General features: G+C 47.0%; 1 protein-coding gene across 1 annotated transcript in view; it reads right to left on the bottom strand.

Annotated features, from left to right (window-relative positions):
• Window positions 1–14257: 14257 nt before the first annotated feature.
• Window positions 14258–27978, bottom strand: part of LOC142803946 (uncharacterized) — a 49445-nt gene continuing 35724 nt past the window's right edge. Inside the window, exon 5 of the mRNA XM_075890314.1 lies at window positions 14258–27499. Coding sequence (XP_075746429.1) covers window positions 14568–27499 — 12932 coding nt within the window. The 3' untranslated portion in view covers window positions 14258–14567. The remainder of the gene's footprint in view (window positions 27500–27978) is intronic.

Here is a 27978-nt window from a genome sequence, read left to right as displayed (position 1 = left end):
TGTGTGGGCGATTTTTTACGTGTACGACGCGATGTCGAAATGGTCGGAGCGGCCGCAACAGAAGAGGCTGTGGTGTTTTCGCCACTGTTTTCCGAAAAAACAGGGGTCGTAGGGCCAACTCCAACAGCAGCAGCCTGATAACTGGGGTCATTTGTGCACTGAACATCAAGTGGCGTCAAAGAAGAGACGCCGACGCCGTTTTCAGGGCAGTGCGTTGCGTCTTTCGAAGCGCACGGTTCCTGCACCAGCGGGGAGGCCGACGCGCCAAGCGTCGCATCAACAATCGCGCTTTCGTTGTGCGCTTCGTTTGAAGGAACTTGTAGGGGTGAGGCCAGCACAGCGTCGGTGACCTCCTCTGCTTCCCCCGAGTCAGTAGTTGGTTCCGTTGCCGGTGTCAGTGGTGGAAAGGCACCAGCGGCAGCGTCTGAGTAAGAGCGGCGGACAGGGCAAACCACAGTTGGGTGGCCGTCCCCGCAGCGTCGACATGGGCGGTCACATCATTCACTAACGTGACCGTGCACACCGCAGCGACCACAATACGGTGTTATGCACTGGGCTCGTAGATGGTACCCTGAGCCGCATCTTCGACATACACGCTGGAGACCACGGTAGTCAAACGTTGCACGGTGACCGGAGATGCGCAGGTAGTTCGGCACAGGATTAGCGGCGTTCATCTCCATTCGAACATACCGCGTTCCAGTGAGTACGCCGCGTCGCCCGCTCATCAAACCACTGGTGACAGTGAGCACCTTGCCGTATGGGGATAACGCTTGGACGAGAGCTTCGTTTGAGACGAACGATGGCAGGAACAGGCAGGCGACGTTGGTCACTTGTGGGCCAACGGGAACGACTTGAACACGCTCGCCGCCAATCACCAGGCAGCCAGCATTGACGATTAGAGACATGGAGGCCATGCTCTTAACGGTGACTTGGAAGTTTCGAGCTCCCTGATGCTGCACGCAGTATACCTCTGAGAGGCCGACTATTGAGGCCGTCGCATTAACGACGGTCTCGGCACTAGTCCCCGTAGGGACAACAACGTCGAAGACAAGCGCCTTCGAAGGCGTCCAAGACGCGACGGGCACCATGACTCGTACTGACGGACGCCCCTGACGTAGAACGATCAGGGACGTCCTTAGCACTTGCAAACAGGGGCGAAGGCTTTCTACGGGGCTGGTGTGAAAATCACCCGTAGAAAGGCGGATGCCCAAATGGTGCACGGGATCCAGCATCTTCAAAGCACTTTGAGTCGCAGACTGATAAACAACGGCCCCATAATCTAAGCGGGTGCGAATGAGGCTTCTATACAGGTTCATGAGACATTGCCTGTCACTACCCCACCTAGTACGTGATAACACTTTTATAACATTCATGGCCTTTAAACATTTTGTTTTTAAATGCTTGATGTGTGGTACGAAGGTAAACTTGTCCAAGATTAAGCCTAAGAATTTATGCTCCGCATTGACAGACAGACGTTCACCGTTCAGTTCAATGTCAGGTTCTGAGTGCACGCCTCTCTTTCGGGAAAACAAGACACACGTGCTTTTTTCTGGGTTCAGCCGGAATCAGTTTTCCTGTGCCCATTTGGAGACCTTGTTTAAACCTAACTGAACCTGCCGCTCACACATTGCTAGGTTGCATGACTTAAAGCCAAGCTAGACGTCATCGACATATGTGGAATAGAACATATTGCGGGGGATGGACAGGTGCAAGGAATTCATTTTGATAATAAAAAGTGTACAACTAAGTACACCATCTTTCGGTACTCCCGTTTCTTGCACAAATGTTTGGGAGAGAATACTGCCTACACGGACATAGAATTTCTGATCAGACAAGTAACTCTCGATTATGGAAAGCATTCTACCGCGCACACTCAGGTGAGACAAATCTCTTAATATGCCAAAACGCCATGTTGTGTCGTAAGCCTTCTTGATACCGAGAAACACTGAGAGGAAGTATTGCTTGTGGACGAAAGCGTCTCGGATCTGTGCCTCGATACGCACCAGATGGTCGGTGGTGAATCTAGCCTCTCGAAACCCACACTGGAACTGGTCAAGCAGATTGTGTGTTTCAGGGAAATGTAAAAGTTGGCGGTTTATCATTTTTTCAAAAAGTTTACAAAGGCAGCTTACAAGGTTACAAAGGTTAGTGCAATGGGCCTATAACTTGAAACTGAGGAAGGGTGCTTGCCCTGTTTCAAAATAGGGATAACAATAGCCTCTTTCCAGAAAACAGGGATGGTGCCAGATAGCATTTTATAAAGAGAGTAAAGTTTTTCGCGTTTTGAGCGGCAGGTTTTTCAACATTTCATACGTGACATGGTTGTAGCCTGGGGCAGAATTACTGCAAGAGTTTAGTGATGTTTGTAGCTCAGCTAAGTTGAAAGGTTGGTTGTATGCCTCGTGATTTGTGCACTTATATTCTAGTTTCTACTTTTCTATCCTTGCTTTATATCTTTGGAAAGCTTCAGTATAGTGTGACGAGCTAGACACTTGCTCGCAGTGTGCACCGAGGAAGTTCACCTGATCTTCCAGGCTGTCACCCTGTGTGTTTACAAGTGGGAGTGAGTGTACTTGTCTTCCTGCTACCCTACGAACCATGTTCCAGACTTTAGCCTCTTGTGTATATGAATTCATCCCTGATAAAAACTTGCACCAGCTTTCTCTTCTGGCCTGCCGACGCGTTCTCCTGCCTCGAGATTTTATTTTCTTAAAGCTCTCAAGCTTTTCCGCTGTCGGCGAGTTCCGCAGCAACCTCCATGCCCTGTTCTGATCCTTTTGCGCATTCTGACACTCAGTGTTCCACCACGGGACGTGTCGTTTGCCGGGCAGTCCAGATGTTTGTGGAATGCACTTGGCTGCTGCGTCAGTAAGAAAAGAAGTGAAGTACTGCACAGTTTCATCTATGCCTAATCCGCATATGTCGGTCCAACTTAAGTGAGTAGTCTTTTGAAATTGTTCCCAGTCGGCTTTGTTTACCAGCCATTTGGGAACATGTGGAGGACATTCATATATTATTGGTGTACTCAAAACTAAAGGAAAATGATCACTTCCGTATGGATTATTTATGACTTTCCACTGAAGTAATGGTACAAGTGAAGGAGATGCAATACTGAGGTCTATGGAAGAGTAAGTTTTGTCGGAGTAAGTTTTGAGGGCTGGTGCGGCGTTGCCCCCTGACGCGCCGCATCAGCATATGTTGCGCCGTAAAATGGTGACACTCTTCGTATTGCTTCTTTGAATGTGATATTTTCTTTGACTTTAAGAGTGATTATTTCTTTTTCTTTCTTCCAGTTAGGACACGAACGTAAATATGCGGCGTGTTCCCCGTCACAATTTACGCAGTGAGGCGTAGTAACACAGTTATCAGATGGGTGGCCGTGGCTACCACATCTTGCACAAGTTTCCTGACCCCGGCAGTTCTGCGAGCCATGACCAAATCGTTGACATTTATAACAACATCTTGGATTGGGAATGTAGGGACGGACAGAGAGTTTGATGTAGCCTGTGTCTATACATGAAGGCAATGTGCTAGATGCGAAAGTGAGTGTTAAATGTTTGGTAGGTATGTCTTTGTTGTCGCGTCTGATGACAATTCATTTCACATCCGTGACATTTGCTCTTTCCACCCTTCAAGCAATTCCTGTTCAGACATTTCAAGAAGGTCTGCTTCTGAAACAACTCCGCGTGAGGTGTTCATTGATCTATGAGGTGAAACAGATACTGGGATATTACCTAATGCTACGAGACTGCCAAGTTTTTCATAGTGATGTTTTTCAGGCAGCTCAAGGAGAAGGTCTCCGCTAGCCATCTTTGTAACCTTGTATCCTGGGCCAAAGACCTCAGTCAGAGATTTGGCAACAAGAAATGGAGATATGGCTCTGGCTTGTTTTGTTGGATTTTCGCTGTGCCCATCATATAATTTTGGAAAGCATTGTCTGGGTTGGCTGAAAATTGATATTTCATCGGTGCGTCCCCTCTTAAGCGGGAGACGATCTAGGAGACGGGGAAATGCAGGTGTTCTCATAGTAGTGTACTTTTTTTTCGGCAGCAATGGCGACCACCCACCATGGAGTCCAACCAGGGGACGCTGAAGCACTTAATAGCATGTAGCGGCGAGAGAAGAGAGACGTGAGACGGCGTCGAAGGCGGCCGACGGGGCCGTGCTGATCTTGCCACTTTATTGCACGCCTGAAGAGGAGCCGCGGTGGCTGTCCACGTCCGACGCGCCAGGTGCGTGAGCTCGTTCTCATTCTCGCGCAGCTCCAGCTAGCGTGAGCTGCACGAGAGGCGCGGCGCGGTCATTGAGAGATGATGATGATGATCATGCACTACAAGCATAAGGCCGCCGACGCCAGCCGTACATTGCCACTATAACCAAATATAACTACTCAAGGTTGAGTAACTACACAAGTTTAACCCTTGCCACCAGGAAAATTGGAAGTAAACAGAAGAGAGAAGTAGACAGGACAGACTAAAAGTGAGAGATAAAGACGAAGTTGTAGGGGAGAGAGATAGGAAAAGGTGACTGCCAATTTGCCCTGGGTGGGTCAGCCCAGGGGTGCTGTCTACGTGAAGCCGGGGCCAAAGGGGCGTGTTGCCTCTTCCGGGGGGCCTTAAAGGTCCAATCACCCAGTGTCGGCTCAACCCCCAGGATCCCCCTTTCCCCGGACACGTTATTATTATTATGAAGTGGCGCTAGATATATGCGAGAAATAGGATAGTCAACACTGGAACCAGCATTGGCGTTTCATGAGCATTTGGCTCTTGCAAAGTATTTTGAATACCCTAAGTTAAGGGAGTGATCGTGAGGGCGCCCAGACGTAGGATAGATAGATAGATAGATAGATAGAGATAGATAGGCAGGCAGACAGATGGGTGGACAGACAGACCGACAGATGAACGGACGGATGGACAGACAGACAGACGTACAGACAGACAGACGGACATACAGATGGACGGAAAGACAGACGGATGGATGGATGGACAGACAGGCAGACAGATGGATGGACGGAGAGACAGACAGACGGACGGATGGACAGACGGATGGACAGACGGATGGACAGACAGACGGACGGACAGACGGACAGACAGACGGACGGATGGATGGACAGATAGATAGATAGATAAAAAGATAGATAGATAGATAGATAGATGCTCAAAGTGGTTACAGTACGCAAAGAAATCAATTTAAAAAACCATTGACAGTATAACCACCAGAGTTATTTTTTGAAATGTGCTTTGTTCTTGAGAGCAAGAGTTATCGCAGAAGACCCTAAAACCTTTACCTCTTAGCCTGCATTCCATTATGATTCGAGTGAAAACAAAGAATGTTAACATGCCAATGAACAATGTGACACTCGCCGCATATGATACTCAAGACGTTGTTGGAAAGGGAGTCCGACGTTGACATGGGAGAAAAACTGTGCGAATGAAATTCGAAAGGGTATTTTCAATTTTTTAGATAAATATTGCTACGATACTGAGAGGGCGCGTGGAAGAAGAGGAGAACGAGGTTGGAATGAGTGGTGATCGGCCAGATCCCTGGACTCTCGCATTCATCATCTCCTGTAAGTAAAGGCATCGCACCGTAACAAGATTGGTGGAAGGTGCGGGGTACAGTGGAACGATCCCAGGCAAACGACCGCGGAAGCGCTACCTAAAGAACTACGCCGAAGCCGCCGACTGGCTGGTCTACCACCGCTCTCTATGGATCCGATTGCTGACGGCGACACCACGCACTCTTCGTCTGGCGCTGCGTGGCCCCGACACATGGTACCACGAAGCTTCTCTGGGAGGGTCGGAGAAGACGTCGACGAATGGCTGAAACACTTCAACCATGTAAGTAAATACAACTGTTGGGATGCGGCCTCCCGGTTGTCCAACGTCGGATTGTTTCTTCAAGGGACGGCGTTGGTGTGGTTTGAAAACCACGAAGAAACAATAACGACCTGGGAAGCGTTTGAGAAAAAAATAGCGAGCTGCTTCGGGGACCCATTGATGAAGAAGAAGCGCGCTGAGCAAACTTTGATGAAGCGTGCCGAAGTCACCGGTGAAACATGCACAACGTACATTGAAGAGATTCTGAAATTGTGTAAGTCTGTAGACCCACGCATGAAAGAAGATGACAAGGTAGGGCATCTCCTCAAAGGGGTTGCTGAGGATGTCTACAATTTCCTCATTGGCAAGGACACCTTGGCGTCTGCAGCGGACGTAATACAACACTGCCGCACGTTTGAGACCCTGAAGGCTAGGCGCATCACTCCCAAATTTGGTAGACTTGCCAACGTCACCACCGTTGCAAGTGTCGACGTCCCTCCAACATCCTCCTGTGATCTTGCCTCAATGATCAGGCAAATCGTACGCGAAGAACTTGGACGACGTGATGCTGTCAACCCGCCGAGAGCACCTGCTATCAACACCTCCCCGCCATACGACTGCCGTTGTGCTGCCGTTGATGCCACGCTATATGATGTGCCCCAATCAAGAGCACCAGAGCCCCCAACCGACCACTTACATCATCGCCGTCGTTTCCAGAACGCCTCCCGCCAACCACCTAAAATGGTGTCTTCGTGGGACGATCATGGGCACATGGCGCCTCGTGGAAGGTTTGGCGACGTGCGTGAGGCCCCTGTGTGATATAACTGCGGTTTCCGTGGACATGTGGCTCGATTCTGTGGTCAAAAGCGTCGCCCCCAGCAGCGCTACTACGAGGGATCATCAGCTTCTTCTCGACAAAACCGCTGGCGCGGTGGTATGCGTTCAATGCGGGACGCGTACGTTGGGAACGGCTTCCAGCAAACGACCCACAATGATACACATGTAGGACGCAATTTCCACCGCAATTTACGCAACGACTCGCCTTCCTCCGTGCAAAGCTTGACGCCCCCCACAACACGACGATTCCGTTCCCCATCTCCTGGTCGACACGTCACCTCCCCGCCTCAGGGAAACTAGGTGGTGCGGCCAATGGAGGTGAGGTCGCCGAACATTTGTCACTACATCCGCCTATGCCTCCACCCGTTTTTATGTCGCAAAATAGGGTCCCCGTGCTTATTGATGGACTTTTTACGATGGCTTTGATAGATACTGGAGCAGCTGTTTCAGTGATGAGTCTTAACTTCAAATTGCGGCTAGGACATAAAGTGATGTTTCGCTGGGACAGTTGTGCATCATTTCGTGCAGTGAGCGGGGAGACATTGTGCCCGATAGGTGTGTGTGTTGTTAGTGTCACTTTGGGTGACAAGGTTTTCAAGGCTGAATTCGCCGTCCTGACCAGCTCCACCCATGACATCATCTTGGGCATCGAATTTCTACGCGAGTGCGGGGCTACTGTAGATTGCGGTGCTGGCGAGATTATGCTATGGGCATTTACTGACGATCCTAGGTGCTGTCAAGGATCTATCACCGTCATTGAGGATGTTGTCTTGCCAGCCAACTCGGTGAAGACCGTACGCGTTGACGCCTCTGCCTTGGACGCCGGAAAGTTTGATGTTCTTGTGGAGCCCATTCCTGTCAATCGCGCCAAGAAAAATGTGCTCGTTCCACATTATGTTCTGTCGATCAGTGATAGGCGATCGGCCTGATAGGTGTCGAACTATTCAAATGAACCCGTTATGCTACCTTGCGGAATGCGACTCGCCCGCTTCGAACAAAATGCGACCAGTTTTACTGCATCTTTAAGTGACGAGAGAGTAGATCCTATTCGTGCAACGTTCCATACAGAAGCCAACTTTCTGAGTATGGTAAACAAGTCGCTGTCATCAGAAAAACGTCAAGCTTTGGTCGAAGTCCTTGCGAAGCACGCTACTATATTTGACTTTGCACAGAAAGAAGAGCAAATAAGTGTGCCCGAGTCGCGTACTCGACATGGGATTGATACAGGATCTGCTCACCCTATCCGGCAGAAACCATACCGTGTCTTATCTGCGGAGCGCAAAGTCATTACTCAACAGGTAGAAGAGATGTTAAAGAAAAGGGTCATCCAAGAGTCGTGTAGCCCTTGGGCTGCCCCTGTGATTCTTGTCCGAAAGAAGGATGGTACATGGCGATTCTGCGTGGATTACAGACGGCTCAACTCTGTTACTAAAAAGGATGTCTACCCGCTTCCCAGGATTGATGATGTTATCGATTGTTTACATTCGGCATCGCACTTCTCCTCCGTGGATTTGAGATCTGGTTATTGGCAAATTCCCGTGCACCCGAATGACAAAGAGAAAACAGCCTTCATAACCCCAGATGGTCTATTTGAATGCAATGTAATGCCGTTTGGCCTATGCAACGCTCCAGCCACGTTTGAGCGCTTCATGGACTCTGTGTTACATGGACTAAAGTGGGAAGTTTGTCTTTGCTACCTGGATGACATTAAATTTTTGGCCGTACATTCGATGAACACAACCATCGTCTAGACATTGTTCTCACCTGCCTTGAGAGAGCTAAGCTCACCCTGAACTCTAAGAAGTGTCACTTTGGCAGCCGTGAGACTCTCGTTCTCGGTCACCTGGTGGACAAGCATTGCGTTCCACCCGACCCCCAGAAAGTCGCAGCAGTCAGCAGCTTCAAACAACCTCAGTCGGTACGAGAGTTGCGAAGCTTTTTGGGCCTATGCTCGTACTTCCATCGCTTCGTGCCCAGGTTCGCCGACCTCGCTTACCCTTTGACGTCCCTACTCAACAAGAACGCACCTTTTCGGTGGTCAGTGGAATGCGAGTCGTCTTTTTCGCAACTCAAGTTTGTTCTTCCGTCAGGGCCCGTACTTCGCCACTATGACCCATCTGCTGCCACATAAGTTCATACCGACGCCAGTGGTGTAGGTATTGGCGCTGTCTTGGTCCAACGCCATGGAGCTGCTGAACACGTCGTTGCCTATGCCAGTCGCTGTTTAAGTAAACCGGGGCGAAACTATACTGTCACAGAGCAGGAATGTCTCGCGGTCGTATTCGCCGTGCACAAGTTTCGCCCTTACATCTATGGACGCCGATTCTCGATTGTCACTGAACACCATTCTTTATGTTGGCTCACTGGACTACGGGACCCATCTGGTCGTCTTGCTCGTTGGGCGTTACGATTGCAAAAACATGACTTTGAAGTCTGTTACAAGAGCAGTCGTCATCATGACGACGCCGATTGCCTTTCACGAGTTCCCCTTCCGACAACCGAGTGTGTCGCTGGCAACTTTGATGAATATTTGGCTGTAGTGGATACTCCGTTTCCTGACCTAACAACTTTTCGAGCAGAGCAACGCAATGAAAACAGTCTCGCTTCTTTCTTTATTTCCGGAACGAACGGTTAACGTGGTTTCGTCGTAAAGGGTGACGTTTTTTACAAAAAGAATTATTCCGGCGTAGGCCCTCGCCTACTTCTAGTTGTGCCTACAAGTCTTCGACAACACGTACTTCGAGCAATGCATGACGACCCAACATCTGGCCATATGGGTTTTCTAGGACATTTTATCGCACGCAAGAACGCTTCTTCTGGCCGAAGATGCGTAAAAGTGTGACTGCATACGTTGCGAGCTGTGAACAATGTCAACGCCACAAGCGTCCTACAACTCCGCCAGCCGGACTACTTCATCCCGTAGCACCACCGAGTTCACCATTTGACGTCGTAGGTGTCGACCTGCTCGGCCCTTTTCCGCGATCAACGAACGGCAACCGATGGATTATTGTGGGCGTTGACCATCTCACACGTTACGCCGAAACTGCGGCGATTCCTGCGGCAACGGCCACTCAAGTTTCACAGTTCATGCTGTCACACGTTATATTACGCCATGGATCCCCCCATATCATCATCAGTGATCGCGGGCGGCAATTTGTTGCCGATGTAGTTGAAGACCTCCTTCGTCTTGCTTCATGCCATTTTCGTCACACTACCCCGTATCACCCGTAGGCTAATGGTTTGACGGAACGAACAAATAGGACTCTCGTCAACATGATTTCCATGTATGTTGATTCTGGACACAAAACATGGGACACGATTTTGGCATTTATAACTTTCACCTACAACACTGCACAGCACGAAACAACAAGATACAGTCCATTTTATCTGCTCTACGCACGCCAACCCCGCACAGCTCTTGACACTATATCCTTCCTTTTTCCGAGACTGATCAACCTACTCTCGCCGAAACCATTTGCCGCGCAGTAGAGGCCCGGTGCATCGCCTTCTTCGAACTTTCGTCTCACAGAAACGCTCCAAGAACCGTTACGACAGAAGTCACCGGCACGTATGGTTTAAGAAAGGGGATTTGGTGTGGCTTTGGACGCCGCTTCGCAGGCGCGGAATCTGCCAAAAGTTTCTGGCCAACTACACCGGTCCGTTTGTTGTCCTGGAACGTCTCAGCGATGTCACGTACGTGATATCTCAGCTGTTGTCAAATGGCCGCCGCTCAAGCAAGACCAACGTCGTTCATGTTGCCCGTCTAAAACGCTATCATCATCGCAACGAAGCCTAACTCGCCCGGTGGGCATCGTCTGCAAAGGGGGAATTGCTACGATACTGAGGGGGGCGCGTGGAAGAAGAGGAGAACGAGGTTGGCACGAGCGGTGATCGGCCAGATCCCTAGACTCTCGCATTCATAATCTCCTGTAAATAAAGGCATTGCACCGTAACAATATTGATATTTGGAATTATGCCTAATCGGCGATTTCGTTCCCGACACCGTTCACCCTAATACGAAAACATAGTTCAACGGAGTCACTCTCAGAATGCTTTTCTCACACGATAGCCTTCGGATTCAACCTTCTGTCTGCCCCCTTGATCCAACTTTTTCATTCATTAAGCCATGGTGGATCCATTAGTGCGGGGAACAAGACACCTTTTTCTTGTTAGACCGATAACTTCTTTGACACAGCGAAACAATGCACGTCCTTTCTTTGCATTGCCGCTTAGATTTTAACATATCAGGGTGTTGCAGTGTACATATGGCGCCATCGAACTTCACAGTAAACTAGATGGCAGCTGTCACACACTGATTTTAAACGTGGCGAGGCACCGGCAGCAACAGGACGAGAGGAATTTCGCGCGTTCGTGCACCCTCTCGACACGCAGCGCCGCTTGTGGCATCTGAGTGCAGTCATCACATGCGGGGCAACCCTCTCTCGTACAGAATGCGCGCGCTGAGCACACTAGGCCAGTATATTTCTAGACACTGTAGTTATAGCACGTGGACAGAACGACGACGCAGAGACACGAAGGACACGAGCGCTCGTGTGCTTCGTGTCCTTATTGTTTCTGTGTCGTCGTTCTGTTCACGCGCTATAGCTATCGTCATGCCAAACCGACGAGCCCTAGCTGCCACATTTCTGCTGCTACTAGCGCAGTAAAGCCGGGCAAAGTTGCGCATGGCCACAGTGACGTGAAACGGTCGTGTCAGTCCGCTTATTGAGGCGGGTAAATTGAAGTTCGCTAACCCGATGCGGAACACTATAACGTGATTTTATTTCAAAATAGGCCCTTCCTTGACACGAAAGTAACACTACAATGTTTCTTGACCGCCATTTAAACAAGCAACGTCGACCTAATAGTTGGATTTAGTGTTGCTTTAAGAAGAAAAGAACCCTCGCGCCGGCATCGGGTGACTATTCATGGCGTTCGCTTCCGGGACACCAACGACACCTTCCGATGGTTTCAACCGCGCGTGCTCGATCCCCTAGTAGAGATCAGTGATTCCAAAATGACTTCAGATTTCGAAGGCTATGCTTTTATGTGCTGCAACGCGGATGCAATGCATCTATATGCATACGCAGCCTCGTTTCACGATCGATTTGCTCGAACGCCCAGCGCCGTGTTCTGTTTGTTTAGAGTCTGCATAGCATGGTCATGCACAGTGGCGTGAATCATGGGGGCCAGAGAGTTCCCGACACCCCTTCTGTTCAGGCAGGGGGACACAAAAACACACATACACATCCTTTGCAATTGTCCCCCTTGAGATTTAGCAAGATTTAGTTTTCGAACATCATCACTGTAAAACCAACTCCGGAATCTGAAGCCCTTCCAAAGAGCGATACGAAGTACAAAAGTGAAAGCAATAGAATTCTAGAAAGAACTTTATGAGACGTGATGTGATGCAAATATTTACTCTCCCTAACTGCTTTTAAACTGCGAAGCAAATTAAACAATGTCAGATTATCTACGTGTTTTGTGATATCGACAGTTTGGTGAAAGCCATGGTGATGAAGTATGAATATGCGAAAAATAAAACCGTGAGAACTATTTTCCCAATGTAAATTGCTGCTCTCGGCTAGACCGCATGGACAAGGAACGCGTGTCGCACGGCTAGCACTCGATCCACTTCTAAAGCGTCGAAAACATCTGCGCGGTGCGCCGGCGCTGACATGTTCTCTCGGCGCAAACAGCGCGCCATTCAAGTATGATTTTTTTTTTGTTCCAATAAACCTACCTTTATTTGGTGCAACTGTCACCAGCAAATACTCGGTAATAATGCTCACTTATCTGTGTATGCAAAGCAAATAATATAATCACGCATCGCAATTGAGTCACCTATCACGCCTTCAAGGACTGGACCAGAAAAAAACTTATTCAATGCTATTAATCAGTCCTGCAGGAATAAAAATAAACGTGGATTTAAAGTTACTTTAGAGCTCCAGCTCAGTGACAGCGTTAACGGGAGCGTTTGTTGGGGACTGTAAAGATATTATTATATTAACACAATAGGCGATAAGATGGAGTAATAAAAGATGTGGAGTGTCGGCATTGAAATAACAATACATATGTCTGTGAAAGTGAGTCGAGGAGCAACAGCAGATAAAACAGAAAGTTGGAAAAGGAATGGGGACGGCAGGTCTTCTACGGGATGCGTATGACAGCCCAGTGAACTACAAATATTGTGTAGACAACCATGGTATGTTTCTCGTGGACATAGTAAATGACTCACAATGCATAGAAGTCCAAATTAAGAAGATCAGATGTACCCGCAGCTATAAAAAGCTCGACGGAGTAAGGTCGCAGGTACGTTGCACGTAGACACTGAATGGACATTTTATAGATATGCTTATACATTGTAATTTAGTAAATAAAGGTTTTTTTTCATGTGCTTCGTACACTTACCGCATGTAGTTGGCAGGTTAGACTTATGGTCTCATGGCAGTCTTGCTCATTGCCACTCGGCTGTGCTTTATAGAAAGCATCAAAGGCGTGAGGCGGCCGGATTGATTGATATGTGGGGTTTAACGTCCCGAAACCACCACATGATTATGAGAGACACCGTAGTGGAGGGATCCGGAAATTTCGACCACCTGTTCTTAAGCGTACGCGACCCAAATCTGAGCACACAGGCCTACAGTATCTTCGCCTCCATCGAAAATGCAGCCGCCGCAGCTGGGATTTGATCCCGCCACCTGCGGGTCAGCAGCCGAGTACCTTAACTACTAGACCACTGCGGCGGAGCGAGGCTGCACGTATTGCTGCCAGACGACAAATTTAAAGCCATCCTCAGGTGTTGTGATGCTTTCTACAAGTATAGCACTCTATCTAAGAGCCAGACTGCAGTGGGAGCGCAGGTCTCTAGCACACAAAACTATACCTGTAGCAAGCCTCTGAGGGAAGTGCGGGGCCGGGATTGCTGGTTTGTTTCTCATGAGCTTCCTTCCTTCCTCTTTTTTTCTTACAGCTTTTCAGTTTTTTCTGTATTATTTTTCCTCTATTTTTGTCTATTTCCCTCGTCCTTTCTACATTTGTTCCTATTTCTTCCTTTTCCATCTTTTTCTCATTCTGGCTTGTTTCCTTTTTTTCTATTTTTTATGCTTGTGATACGCCAAGCGACGACAGCCCAGGCCCAAAGTGCTTCACCCTTGAAAGCACTTTCAGGCTGCATAATATCGCGCTATCATGTACGGCATAAGTAACGCCACGCATGTTAATTTCATGGTCGTTCGCGTGCTTTCTGTACTCGCTCATGTATAAGTGTACGCATTACGCACGCTTGAAAGTTACATGTCCATTCATTTTCAAGCACCTTCTATATTTTATGTGCAGAATATATTTATCAGTTTAAACGTCAACTAAAGCAGTTTAGAAGACAAAGTTCTGCCATCCATTTGGTGCACGTATATGTGACATCATTTGCGACGTCTAGTTTTTGTCTTAAGATGGAAGTGCACACGACGTTAATAATACGTAGGATGGTGTAAAGATGGTGCATTAGTTGATTAGATGTTATCGATAGACGTAGACGTATGGATCTTACTTCTATGTTGTCAGGATATCAGTGTTATAGAAATGAGAAAGGATTACACATGTTTTTCTTTGCAGGCCAAAGTGTTTTCCCCAACAATTATATTTATTTTATTTTTTGTGTTAAACTGGACGGGTTTCCGGTTAATTTGAATACCTTGAGGCACATTGCAATCTTGCAGTTGTTCAAGCTTCGATGAGAGCGATTGTGTTATTGTATTGTCGGTGGCATGCAATTCGCAGTATTTGAAAGTGCTGGGGTTCTCTAGTGCAGCATTGCGCAGGTCTTCTCTCGTGTCACCGGAAATCGAAGAAGTCACTCGGGGTTGACGTTATCCTTTCTGCGAAAATTTTTGCGCGAATGCGTGGCTCGTATTAAGAATACGCACTTATTGCTGGAGTGCGGGCTTCGATACCATTTCCGTCGTTCCTCATGAAGGGAAATAAGATTCGTTTTATTAGTAAGCCCTTTCTGTTCTTGTATTCCTGACTAAGAACGTGTTCAACAGTTCGAGGGTACCATGGAGATCGTATCGCGTACAACAGAGGTAGCGAAGGTGGGCTTTGTAGTATATTCGATGAATAAAGTTTCCTCGAGGCAAGGTTCATGCTGCCTGGGAAGCGACTTGCACCTGATGTTCTGCTTGTCGCTGTGGCTTTTGGGGAAATTTGGGAGCTATAGAAGTATGCGCGTAGTGGTGAAGTAGAGCCCGTTACATATCTGTCACTGTTTTCTACTGAGGGAGAAAAATTATGTCTTCTTACTAGGTTGCGTCCGCTCTCCCCATCATTACTGAGAAAGTGCTCGAATGTCTTCGGGTGCCAATGCGGCAGCATGGAGAATGTAGTCGGCTGATGCGCATATCGCAACTCAAAGTCGGTTTTCGGGAGCAGGTGACTTGGCCTTGTTCTCCTCGTTTCAAAATTTCTCACTGGTATAGCAGGAACAAGCACAGGAGGGGTACGTAATGGCAAAAAGAAGCCTCTTACATTACGCTCGGCTTTCGCTATCAAAGGCATAAGTTTCGGCCTTCTTACTAAGTGGTGACCACTCTCGACCTTCTGACTGAGAAAGTACTCGAACGTAGTGGAGTGCCAGTAGGGCAAAGGTGAGTACAGACGCAAATACAATAGTGCGTATATAAGATTTGAAGAATAGTCAATCCACTCATTAGGTGTTTTGATGACCAAGAATTGATATATCGGCTTCAAGACATTTAAACTACACTTCACGAGGATGGGTACTCTACTCGGTAAAGTAGGAATACGTTCACATATAAATTTCGGGGGCTCTATTAACTTTTGTAGTTTAGTAACGTGCGGTGAACGTCCTGAAAGACTAAGAGAAGATACAGTTCCTATCTTTTCTTCTAAAATGTTCCTGCCTCTTAGTGAAGAAGGCTGCTGAATTGTTCGTATTCCTCTGGGGCCAAAAAGAGCATAATTTGTGAGGTCATTTCGCTCTCGTAGAGGTTCTGCATTATATAAAATGTTCCCTCTGAAGAACAAGTTTTTAGCAGCAGGAGCACCAAATCTGCCATTCCTAAAATTCTTTGAGCGGGCTCGCTCGATCAGTGTCATCAATGAAGGGCTACCACGTGGTGGCCTCATTGTCTCTTGAAGCCTACTTTTTGTGGTCATAGGGTTGTCAATGTTGCGTGAAATTGCTTGAAGTGTAGCTTCAAATAAACGACCTTGATCAATGGTATTTGGGAGGGCTGCAGCTAAAGGATCAACTTGTGCAAGGTTGTATGAAAATTGCAAAGAGGTTAGTTGCTCGTTCGGTGTTCTAACATTGTGCATGGGGTACAGATCATGTCGTGTATAGGGGCTGGCACGTGCTGTTAAGGGTGAGTTTGGGAAGATATTTGAAGCTTGTGAATGAGTGATATATGCGGGCTGCAAAAGTACTTGAACGTACGGCTGCCTGTGTGTGTGATCGGGAACTTCGCCCTTTGTAAGCAGGGCATCAGCTGAATGAGACGTAAAATTTGCTTCCCCAGGTTTCTTTAAACGCAATAATAAAGTCCTTGACGCAAGCTGCGCAACGACATTAGGATTAGCATTCTGATTTATAGGTGCATTAGGAGTAGCATGTGGCTCCCGATTACCGTTTTGTATCGGTAGAGCTAGAACTGTGTTTTCCCGTCGAATGGTCGTGGCAGGTGGCCATACTTTACGAACCATTTTGCTTTCTTTTTTGTGCATTCGGGGGTGTCTTGATATTTCAAACTCCGTAAGGCCATTGTGATTTCTCGGTACGGACCTCTTCTGCGAGGCTGTAACGGATAAAGGGGCTAGCTGAGAAACATTTGGTGTAGGTTGCTGCACTTTTCTTAATCCAATACCCGCTTTACCAAGTGAGTCGGGTGTTGTGACTCCAGGATTAGTAATCTGCTTTGCGAACTGGGCTGAAGGCTGCTTTAGTATTGCTGCTCCAGACTTTAAAGTGGGAATAGAAGTCCGATCCGTATGAATAGATGAACTTATTGCCGATTCTGTGCTTCCCTGAAGCTGACGTTCGAAATAACCATTCTTCGGATGCAGCGCCCTTGGTGCAGGCGGCTGCATATTTCTTCGTGCGTTGCCACCTTTCGTAAACAATGTAAGCGTTGTCGGGGGAAGTTTAGGTTCCATAGGATTTACCTTTACCATGTGCCGCGATGAACCTTTCTTTGCTAAAGTTATGGTTGATATAGCGTGGCCCAATTTTTGAATCTGAGATGAACCCCCTGCATTTTCTGTGGCTCTCTTAGGCTCTACCCTGAAAGAAGCACCCTTCGTCTGCATAGCACTCGCGATAGGCAGCTGCATTTTCGCCCCTTCGTTGCTTACTAACGTGGGTACCTTTGATGTTGTCGGTGGCAAATTCAATCCCGTTGTAATTATCCCCTTCACAAGGTGTGCTGAAGACTTCTTTGCCAAATCAGCTGCAGGTTTAGAATCACTACTCAATTTTTTTACCTTGAGGAGAGACGGAGCTAATGCCGTCCAGGTGGTCCTCTTAAGCGTATCGTCAAAGACAGCACTCTTCGTAAGCTCTACTTTTCGTGAATGCGGTGGTATTTTCACTTCTGTATTGCTTCCATTCTTAGGGTTGCTCGGTTTCAATAGTGGGACTCCGAATACCGGTGTAGTCATCTTATGTGTGTGCACGGCAGAAGGTGTCTCTGGTGATTCTGCAGCAGATTTCAAAGCGGGTGTCGATGATACCACTGTCGGACGAAACAGAGGTGTTGCGAGTTCTGTGGTTCTTTTAAGGTTTCCCTTCAAATATGGAGTCTGAGCCTGAATACTTTTTCGTGAAGTTAGTGGAGATTTCATTGCTACGTTGACACCTTGCATGGGTACTATCGATGCTGACAGTGGGATATTCATTCCCGGTGTAGTTATCTCTGCAGGCTTTGTAGGAGGCGTCTTTGGGGATTCTACTGCAGATATAGCAACCGGAGTCAATGACTTGGTCGTCGGAATAGACGGAGCCGTTCGCTGTTTTGTGATTTGGTTCAGCTCACTCATAGAAGGTACCCTTTTCGGAAGCTTAACTTTTGGTGAAAGTGGCAGAATTTTCACATCTGCACTGTTTCCTTGCGTGTTTACCTTCGGTGTTGATGGTGGGAGATGAAATACAAGTGTTTTATCGTTTGCGTGCACTGTAGTAGATTTCTTAGCTGATTGTGTTGCTAATTTCTCAGCTGGAGTCAATGGTTGGGTAGTTTGAAGAGATGAAGCTATTGCTAGTTTTCTGTCTGTTTTAAACGCACCCTCAAGAGACACAGTCTTCTCCACCTCAATGTTTGGTGAAGGATTTTTAATATTGATCGGTACATTGGCTGCTTTATTCGACACCACCGGTGCTAATGATGGACGAGTAAACCCTGGTGTAATGATGTTGTTCGAGAGCACTGCAGATGGTTTATTAAGCCCGCCCTCTAAAAATCCACTCTTCGCCAGCGCAAGCTTTTGGGAATGCGAATGAATATTATTCGTTACATTGCTTCCTTCTGTAAGTTTCCTCGACGTGGACCGCCGGGTATTACGTACCGGGGTAGTTTTCTCGCTTGCGTGCACTGCAGAAGGTGACTCTGTCAATACTGCGGCAGATTTCTCAGCGGCAGTCACTCTTTCGACCATTCTAAGAGACGGTGAAGTTGCCGCTTTGGGCACTGGCTTCTGCACAACCTCAGAAAATACATTCTTATTTGGCCCAAGCTTTGTTGTCGGTGGGTGAGTTTTTATGGCTATATCGACTCCTTCCATAGGCACCCTCGGTTCTGATGGTCGAGCTTTCAAAACTGGTGTTACGTGCATGGCAGAACGTGACCTTGGTAATTCTGCTGCAGATTTCACCACCGGAGTTAACGTTTTCGTCTTTGGAAGAGACGGGGCCGTGGCAGGTTCTGTGTTCTTCTTAAGCTCTCGCTCAAGAAATATACCCTTCGCCAGACCAGCTTTTGGCAAAGGCGGCTGCTCTTTTATTGATACATGGCCTGCTGGTGCGGGCACTCTCGGCTTTGATGGTCGGATATTCAACAACGGCGGCAATATATCATTCACTGGTACTGCTGAAGGTCTTTTTGGTAACTCTGGTGTTGATTTCAAAGCGTTATTCAGTGTTACAATCATTGGAATAGACGAGGCTGCTGCAGGTTCCGTTATACTCTTTGCCCCACCCTCAAAAGGTATAGTCGTTGTTAGTTTTGCCTTCGATAAAGGTGGTTGATTCTTCATTTCCTTGTTGCCTGCTTGCGCGGACATAGTTGGTGCTGATGGTGAGACATTCAATATCGGTGTAACTATCTGATTCCGTTGCAATGCAGAAGGTCTCTTTAGTAATACAGGTGCAGGTTTCAAATTGTTAGTCAATGTTACGATCACTGGATTAGGCGGGGCTGTTCTATGTTCTGTGATGCCTTTAAGCTCACCCTCAAAAGATATAGTCGTCAATGGTTTAGCCTTCGATGAAGGTGGCTGTTTTTTCATTTGCTTATTGCGTGCTTGCGTGGATACAGTTGGTGTTGAAGGTGGGTCATTCAATACCGATGTAGTAACCAGGTTCGTTTGCAATGAAGGTTTCTTTGGTAATTCCAATACCGATTGCACAGCTTGATTCAATATTTTGTCCTTTGTAAGAGACGGGATCATTGCAGGTTCTGTGGTTCTCCTACGCTCGTCCTCAAGAGGTATGCTTTTCGCCGGTTTAGCCTTCGGTGAACGCGGCTGAACTTTCATTTTTATATTGTCTCCTTGCGTGGCTGCTATCGGTGTTGATGGCGGTGCGCCTAATACCGGTGTAGTTATCTGATTCGTTTGTACTGCAGGAGGTCTCTTTGGTAATTCTGTTGCAGATTTCAAAGCGTTAGTCAATTTTATCATCGCTGGAGTAGATGGGGCTGTTGCAGGTCCTGTGATCCTCTTAAGCTTGCCCTCAAAAGGGACACTCTTCGCTGCTTTAGCCATTCGTGAAGGTGGCTGAAGTTTCAATTTTAAATTGCTTCCTTGTGTGGCTACTACCGGCGTTGACAGTGGCACATTGAATAATGGCGTAGTTATCTGGTTTTTTCGTACTGCAGGTCTCTTTGGCATTTCCGGTGCGGATACCGGAACCGGAGTCAATGTTTTCGTTATCGGAAGAGAGGGGGGCATTGGGAGTTCTTTGGTTCTCTTAACCTCGCCCTCAAAAGCTATGCTCTTCGACAGTCCAGCCTTCAAGGAAGGCAGCTGAAGTTTCATATCTATATTGCCTGTTTGCACGTGTATTCTGCGTGTTGATGACGGGACATTCAATATCGGGGTAGTTGCCTCATTCATTTTCACTGCAGAATATCTTTTGGGTAATTCTGGTCCAGATTTCACAGCCTGAGTCAAAGTTTTGATCGTCGAAAGAGAAGGGGTCATTGCAGTTTGTGTGGTCCTCTTAGGCTGGCCCTCAAAAGGTTTATTCTTGGGCAGTCCTACCTTCGGGGAAGGCGGCTGAAGTTTCGTTTTTGTATTGCCTTCTTGCTTGTGTATTCTGGTTGTTGAGGATTGTACATTCAATACCGGCGTAGTTGTCTCATCTGTTTGTGTTGCGGAAGGTCTCTTGGGCAATTTTGGGGCAGATTTCCCAGCCGGGGTCAAAGTATTGGTCGATGAAATAAATGGGGTCATTGCGGTTTCTGTGGTCCTCTTGAGCTCGCCCTCGAAAGGTATGCTCCTCACCGGTGCAGCCTTTGGTGAAGGCGGCTGAACTTTCATTTCTATGTTGGTTTCTTGAGTCGCTACCATCGGTGATGATGGTAGTTCACTCAATAGTGGTGTAGTAACCTTGCTTGCTTGCACTGCTGATGATTTGTTTCGTGATTCCACTGCAAATTTCACAGCCGGAGTTGAAGTTTGGATCGTTTGAAGAGACGGGGTCGTTGCATTTTCTGTGATCCTCTTAAGCTCAACCTGAAAAGGTTTACTTTTGGGCAGTGCAGAATTCGGCGAAGGTGGCTGAAGTTTCATTTTTATATTGCCTCCTTTCGTGTGTATTCCGCGTGTCGTTGATGGGACATTCAATACCGTTGTAGTTGTCTCATTCGTTTGTGCTGTTGAAGGTCTCATGGGTGATTCTGGGGTAGATTCAACAGCTGGAGTCAATGTTTCGATCGTTCGAATAGGCGGGGTCATAGCAGTTTCTGTGGTCCTTCTAAGCTCACCCTTAAAAGGTTTACTCTTGGGCAGTCCAGGATTCGCAGAAACTGGCTGAAGTTTTATTTCTCTATTTTCTCCTTGCGTTTGTATTCTTGGTGTGGATGGTGTGATACTTAGCACTGGGGTGGCTATCTGATTCGTTTGTACTGCAGAGTGTCGCTTTGGCAATTCCGGTGCGGATTCTGCAGCTTGGTTCAATGTTTTGTACGTCGGAAGAGACGGTATCATTGGAGGTTCTGTGGTTCTCTTAAGCTTGTCCCCAAGAGGTATGCTCTTCACCCGTCCAACCTTAGGTGAAGGCTGCTGAATTTTCACTTCTATACTGCCTCCTTGCGTTTCTACCATCGGTGTTGATGGTAGTACATTGAATAGTGGTGTAGTGACCTTGCTCGATTGCACTGCTGTAGGTTTCTTCAGTACATCCGGGGCAGATTTTACACTCGGAGTCAATGTTTTGATCACTTGAAGAGACTGGGCCATTGCAGGTATTGTGATCCTCCTATGTTCGTCTTCTAAAGATATACTCTTTGCCGGATTAGCCTGTGGTGAAGGCGACGGAACTTTCATTTTTATGTTGCCTTCTTGCGTGGCAATTGTAGGTTTAGATGGTGATAAATTCATTAGCGGGACAGATATTTTTCTCGTTTGCACTGCAGAAGTTCTTTTACGTGATTCTGATGCAGATTTTACAGCTGAAGACAATGTTTTCGTCGTAGGAAGAGACGAGGCCGTTCGAGGTTCTGTGGTCCTCTTAAGCTCGCCCTCAAAAAGCATACTCTTTTCCGCGTTACCCATTCGTGCAGGCTGCTTAACCTTCATGTTGATACTGCTTTCTTGCTTGGCTTCTATTGATCGTGGTAGTGGTACACTCAATAGCGTTGCAGATATCTTGCTGGCTTGCACTGGAGAAGGTTTCTTTGATGATTCCGGTGCAAATTCAACAGCTGAAGTCACTGTTTTGATTGTCGCAAGAGACGGGGCCGTTTTAGCTCCTTTGGTCCTAGTAAGTTCACCTTCGAAAGCCCTACTCAGCACTGGTTTAACCATCAGTGAAGGCGGCTGAACTTTCATTTTTACATTGCCTGCTTGAGTGGATATTGTCGGTGTTGGTAGTGGCACGTTTATGAGGGGTGTAGATATCTCGCTCGCTTCCCCTGGAGAAGTTTTGTTTGGTGATTCTGGAGAAAATCTCACTACCGGAGTCACTCTTTTGTTTGATCGAAAAGACGGGGCTATCGCAGGTTTTGTGGTCCTCTTATGTTCACCCTCAAAAAGTATGCTCTTCGCCTGTTTAGCCTTTGGTAATGGTGGCTGCACTTTCATTTTATTACTACTTCTTTGCTTGGCTACCGCTAGTGTTGTTGGTGGTACGTTTGATAGCAGTGTTGTTGTCTGGCTCACTGACCCCGCAGAAGGTCTTTTTGGTAATTCCGGTTCCGCTTCCCCAGCCTGAGTCAATATTTTGGACGTTGGAAGAGGCGGGGCCATCGCAGGTACAGGTGTACTTGCCTGATTCTTTTGCACTGCAAAAGGTCTGTTGGATAATTCTGGTGCAGATTCCACAGTCGCAGGCAATGTTTTCATTATTGGAAGAGAAGCCTTCGGATTGGCTGTGTTCTTTTTAAGCTCACCCTCTAAAGCTATAGTATTCGCTGCTTCAGCCTTTCGGGAAGGTGGCTGAACTTTCATTTCTATGTTCCCTCCCAGCGTGGCTACTATCGGTGTTGAAGGTGGTGCATTCAGTTGCGGGGTAGATATCTCGCTCGCTTGCACTACAGATTGTCTCTTTGGTAATTTTGGCGCAGATTCTGCAGCCGGAATCAATTTTTTTGTGGTTGGAAGAGACGGCACCGTTGGAAGTGCTGTGGTCTTCTTAATCTCGCCCTCTAAAGCTATAGCCTTCGCTGGTCCAGCCTTTCGTGAAGGTGGCTTAACTTTCAGATCTATGTTCCCTCCCAGCGTGGCTACTATTGGAGTTGATGGTGGCACATTTAATAACTGCGCAGATATCTCGCTCGCTTGCACGCTAGAAGGTCTCCTGGGTAATTTTGGCGAAGATTCCACCGCTGTAGTGAATGCTCTTGTCATTGTGAATTCGGCGGTGCTCTTAAGCTTGCCCTTAAAAGCTATACTCGGCGCTAGTCTAGCTTTTGGTGAAGATGGTTGAATTTTGATTTTCATATTACTTCCTTGTATAGATACTGCTGGAATGACTGGTGGTACATGCAATTGTGTTGTCGATATATCACTTGCTTGCACTGGAGAAAGCGTATTTGGTGACCTTGTTGTAGATTTCACAGCGGGATTCAATGTTTCAATCGTTGGAATAGACGTGGTCTTTGAAACTGCTGTGGTTGCCTCAAGCTCGCCCCCCACAGGTATATTCTTTGCCGACCCACCGTTTAGTGAAAGAGGCTGAACTCTCTTTTCTACATTGCCTTTTTCCATGGGTACTGTCGCTGTTGGTGGTGCTATATTCAAAAGCGGTGTAGAAATTTTACTCGGTTGCTCTGGAGATGAAAAATTTGGTGATTCCGATGGAGACACCTCAGCCGGAGCCAGTGTTTTGATTACTGGAAGAGACGGGGCTGTTGCATGTTCTGCATTCTTCTTAAGCTCACTCTCAAAAGGCGTATTTTTCTTCGCAGCATTCTTTTGTGAAGGCGGCTCAACTTTCACACTTAGAGTGCCTCCTTGCGTAGGTATAATCGGTATCGACGGTGCCACATCCAATCCCGGTTTATTTGTCTCATTTTGTTGCAGCGCAAAAGTCGTATTTGATAATTCTGATGGAATTTTTTTAGCCGGAGTTGCCGTTTCTGTTGTTGGAAGAAAGGGGGCTGTTGCAGGTCGTGGGCTCCTATTAAGCTCACCTTCCGAAGATATCTGTGACGCCTCACCTCTTTTTGAAGGCTGCTGAACTTCGATTTTTACATTGCCTGTTTGCGCGGGTTTATTTCGTGTCAGTGGTGGGACATTCAACACCGGTGTAGTTATCCTGTGCGCTTGCACCGCAGAAAGTCTCTTTGGTAACTCTGGAGCTGATTTCACAGCAGCAGCCAATGTTTTTAACACGGTAAGATACGGTGCTATGTGTTTGGATGTTATTTTTTTAAGGCCCGCGAAAGAAGGACTCTTCGTCGGTTCTACCATTGTTGATGACGGCTGAATTTTCCCTGCTACGTTGCCTCCTTGCACGGGTACACTTGGTGTTGATGGCGGGACACTTATTACCGGAGCAGTTGTCTCCCTTGCGTGCACTGCAGAAAGTGCCTTGGCTAATTCTATTTCAGATTTCTTAATGGTAGCAAGCGATTCGATGATCGGAAGAGATGGAGCCGTTGGTTGTGCTCTGATTCTTTTTATCTCACCGATAGAAAGTATGCTCTTTGTCTGCTTAACTTGTGGTGAAGGTGACTGAATTTTAATTGATAAATTGCTTTCTTGAATGGGTAGTCTTGGTGGTGATGATGAGAGAATGGATTTTGGCGTAATCACCTCGTTCTGCAAAACTGCAGATGATTTATTTGACAATTCTTGCGCAGATGTTTTGGCGGGAATAATGTTTTCACCGTTTACAGAGAAAGGACCCATTGGACGTTGTGTTGCTTTCTTATGCTCACCCTCAAATAATTCAGTCTCTGTCTGCTGATGCCCTGATGAAGGCGGCTTCATCTTTATAACTTTATTGCCTGCTCGCACGAGCAGATGACCTGTCTGCAGGACAGTCAATGCTGGTGTAACTATTTTCTTTACCAGCAAGCCTGATTGCTGTTTCGGTAATTCTGCGAAAGATTTCTCAGCGGAACTCAATCTTGGGGCCTGAAGATGAGGTGGAGTCATGGAAGGTTCTGCTGGACTCTTAAGCTTCGACTCTAAGGAAGCCCTTTTCGCGTGTGCTACAATCATTGAATGTGGCTGTTGACTCGCTCCTTCTTTCTTGCTTTTTGTCGGCAGTACTCGTCGTGTTGTTGTTAAGACTTTTATTCCCGGGGCATTTATTTTTTCCGGGAATGCTGCTGAAGGCTCCTTTGGACCTTTTCTGGCGGTGTTCATTGTGGGAATGAAATTTGGAATTTTATGAGTAGAGGCGACGATTACTGATGCTGTTTTTGCCGTAGGCTCAGTTTTAGAAGACCCATTCTTCAACTGCATCCCGTTTGGTAAAGATAGCGGAATTGGGGTTGCTATGTTGCCTGCGGTTGACATATTTGGTAAAGTCGAAGACGTCTTGTTTTCTGGCAACAATTGTGTTCGCTTTCCTTCAGTGTTCTTATAAAGAGAAGTGTGCCCAAAGCGCGAGTGTACGCTTTCTGATATTAGTTGGCGCCACTGTGATGGCAATGATGCTGTTTGTGTAACATTTGTCGGAAGCCTTTGTCCTTCATGCCGCTTTGCAGACATCGCAGTTGCTTCTACTTCAAAACCAATATTTGCTGTGTTCGGCTGCAATGTTTTCGCGCTTGAAGGATGGTTGAATTGCAGTTTACCGCGTGGGCCTCGAACGTGTTGAGGATGTTCTAAGTTCACTTTGAATGGTTGCCTCGGGAACAACACTGGTGCACTTTTTGGCATGGACATATAAATTTTTTCCGCGAGAGCACGGTAATTAGACAAGTAGGATTCGTCAGATTGAAGAAGTGCTGATGACGGTTTTGAAACAGTCATGTGAGAGGATTTCTTTTCATTTTGTGGCGACGGTTGTGAGAGCACCTTACTATTTTCTTCTAAAGGAGTAGCTCCAGGCAAAGGCCCCGTTTGGTTTAGAGACGGCGCTTGATGTGGCGACGCTGTTAAAGGCTGTCGGGCCGGGTGCGCAGAAATATATTTCTTTGTGGTTGTATTGAACGCATTATACGTATTTTCTATCGGCCAAGAATTTTCTGAATACACGACCTTCATTCCTTGATTGTCATCATCATTTCTAGGCGAATGTACCAGAGGAGAGAGATTAGAGTTTTCCGATAAATATGACTCCACTTTCTTTGCAGCAACGTTTGGAGGTGCTGAATTTAAGTTTGGGATCGTGCTTAATATTTGAGGCTGAACAGATGCACCTGACTCGTTCTGTGTTTTTGTATAAGCCCCTTTCTCGGTTGTGTCAAGTGGTGCGTTCGGTGAATTGAAAGCCGATTGCAGCCGTGCGTAAGTACTCAACCCTTCTTGAGAGAAATGTGCTCTTAATGGTTGGTTGTAATTACTTGGGGGAGCTGTTTCTCTAGGAAATTGTTCATTAATTTTCTCTGCCCGTGAGGCAGACCCTTGCCCATACTGACCTTGATAGTTCGACCTAGACAGCAATTTGCTGTTGAATTTTAAGTAGTGCGTTTGAGCTTCAACTACACTGTGCGGCTTTGCAAGAATATTTTCGTTTACTTGAGGCAGTGTGCTTGGCCGCCTATTGGTCGATGAGCCAGGCGTTTGGTTTGTAGGACCATTACCCACGAGGTAAGAATTTGTGTTCGTGCTGCCCCCTGTTTTCAGATTTTGACCTGCGTAGAAGTTTTTATTTGTCTCTGTAAAACCTGACTCAAACATTTTTTTAGATCGAGCTGTGAATTCCGGACCATAGGGGACGCCCGTCTTATAGTTTTCGGGACGTCTTATTTCGGAAGGTTCATCGCGTCTTCCTGTAAAAGTGCCTGCGGTATTGCTACTTGGTATATTATTCGAAGTGATGGCCGACGACAGGGATGTGGAAACCCTTAGCCGGCTATCCGAAGGGTACACTCCAGCACTGGGAGGAACGTCCTCATGCTTGACATAAACTATATGCTTTACGATAGATTCGTGAGGCGGGCGCTTGTCCGCAGAACCCGTGTCACCATTTTTTACTTCCCTGGTTGTTTCAACGTTATGCTGCGGTGATGCTGTTAAGCTTTTCATGTTATTACTTTGCGAGTTTTGATTCGTGATGTGTAGGTTCAACTGGAAATGCGAAATAGGTGATGAAGGCTGGTCGGTTTCACTGATTACCTCAGACGACTGTTCATGTTCGCTGCTTGTGCCTACATCTACTGTGCTCATTTCTGAACCTTTTACTGTCTGCTCGTTTCGGCCCACGTTTTGGTTGCTATATGTTTTCGCTGATTGGAAGATTGCAAACCGAGAGTTGCCTTTTGTCTTGCCGCTGAACCGTGGTGTTTCAGTGGTGCTTTCATTCCTAATTGGTGATGGCACATCGAATTTTGATTCAGGCGATTGGTTTGCAAGCTGGTCGGCTCTGTTACCGGTGTATCCTGTGTTTAAGGCAACTTTCAGCGTGTTTCCCTTTGTGCTCGTTCCTTTAGGGAGTGAGGCCTCAGATGTTTCAGTGGTCTTCGACACGCCACTTGTCTCAGGAGTTCGCTCATTGCTTTCTTCGATGAATTCTCCAGAGTATTTTCCGTCAGCACCAGATGTCATGCCTTCATTGCCACTTTTGTTGTGCTGCACCACTGATTTCACGCGGCCCGGGACGTTCAGCAGGTGGTCCTTGAGGGATTCGCCCCACGTTGCGGTCGCTTGTGTCCATTTTTCCTTCAAAGTCTCGCCCTGTCGGAGTTGCTTCTGCTTCAGGAGACCGAAGCGCTCACGCAGAACTCCGAGTTCTGATTTTCCTTTCTTCTTCAGCTTCCTGAGAAAAGAGCCTGCACAAAAACGTAAGAGTAGGAAGTGAAATAAGTCTTTGAGTTATTTTGTAATGTTTATCTCCTATGCTTGGCAGCACGGTTAGCAAAGCTGTCCATGTTTTCATTCAGCTTAAGTTTGTCTGTTACAAAATTGCAACAACATACCTAGACCAACATTTCCGTTTCATGCTGGCCAAAAACATTAGCATAGATAACTGAATAGACTTTCGATGAATGTAGTTAAGGTTTTCTCCTAAGCACTGGTCCTCATTAAAATATTTCCTATGGTTCCATGAAAGGGCATTTCTGTTTTGGTAGTTAAAGAGCCACTTCCTCAACAGCGGGCAAAAATTAGTCCAAGCAAAGATGAAGGTATTATTTTTTCCCCACGATGTTTTTATCGCAGTGCATTGCATTGTACCAAATAATTACATAAGCGGTGATCATATACGTCACTATCCACAGTATATAAAGGAACATGCTAGATGTACGCTGTC

The sequence above is a fragment of the Rhipicephalus microplus genome, chromosome 3 (genome assembly GCF_043290135.1).
Source record: "Rhipicephalus microplus isolate Deutch F79 chromosome 3, USDA_Rmic, whole genome shotgun sequence".
NCBI lineage: Eukaryota > Metazoa > Arthropoda > Arachnida > Ixodida > Ixodidae > Rhipicephalus > Rhipicephalus microplus.
Note: the sequence above shows the minus strand (reverse complement) of the source record. Positions and strands in the feature narration are given on the sequence as shown.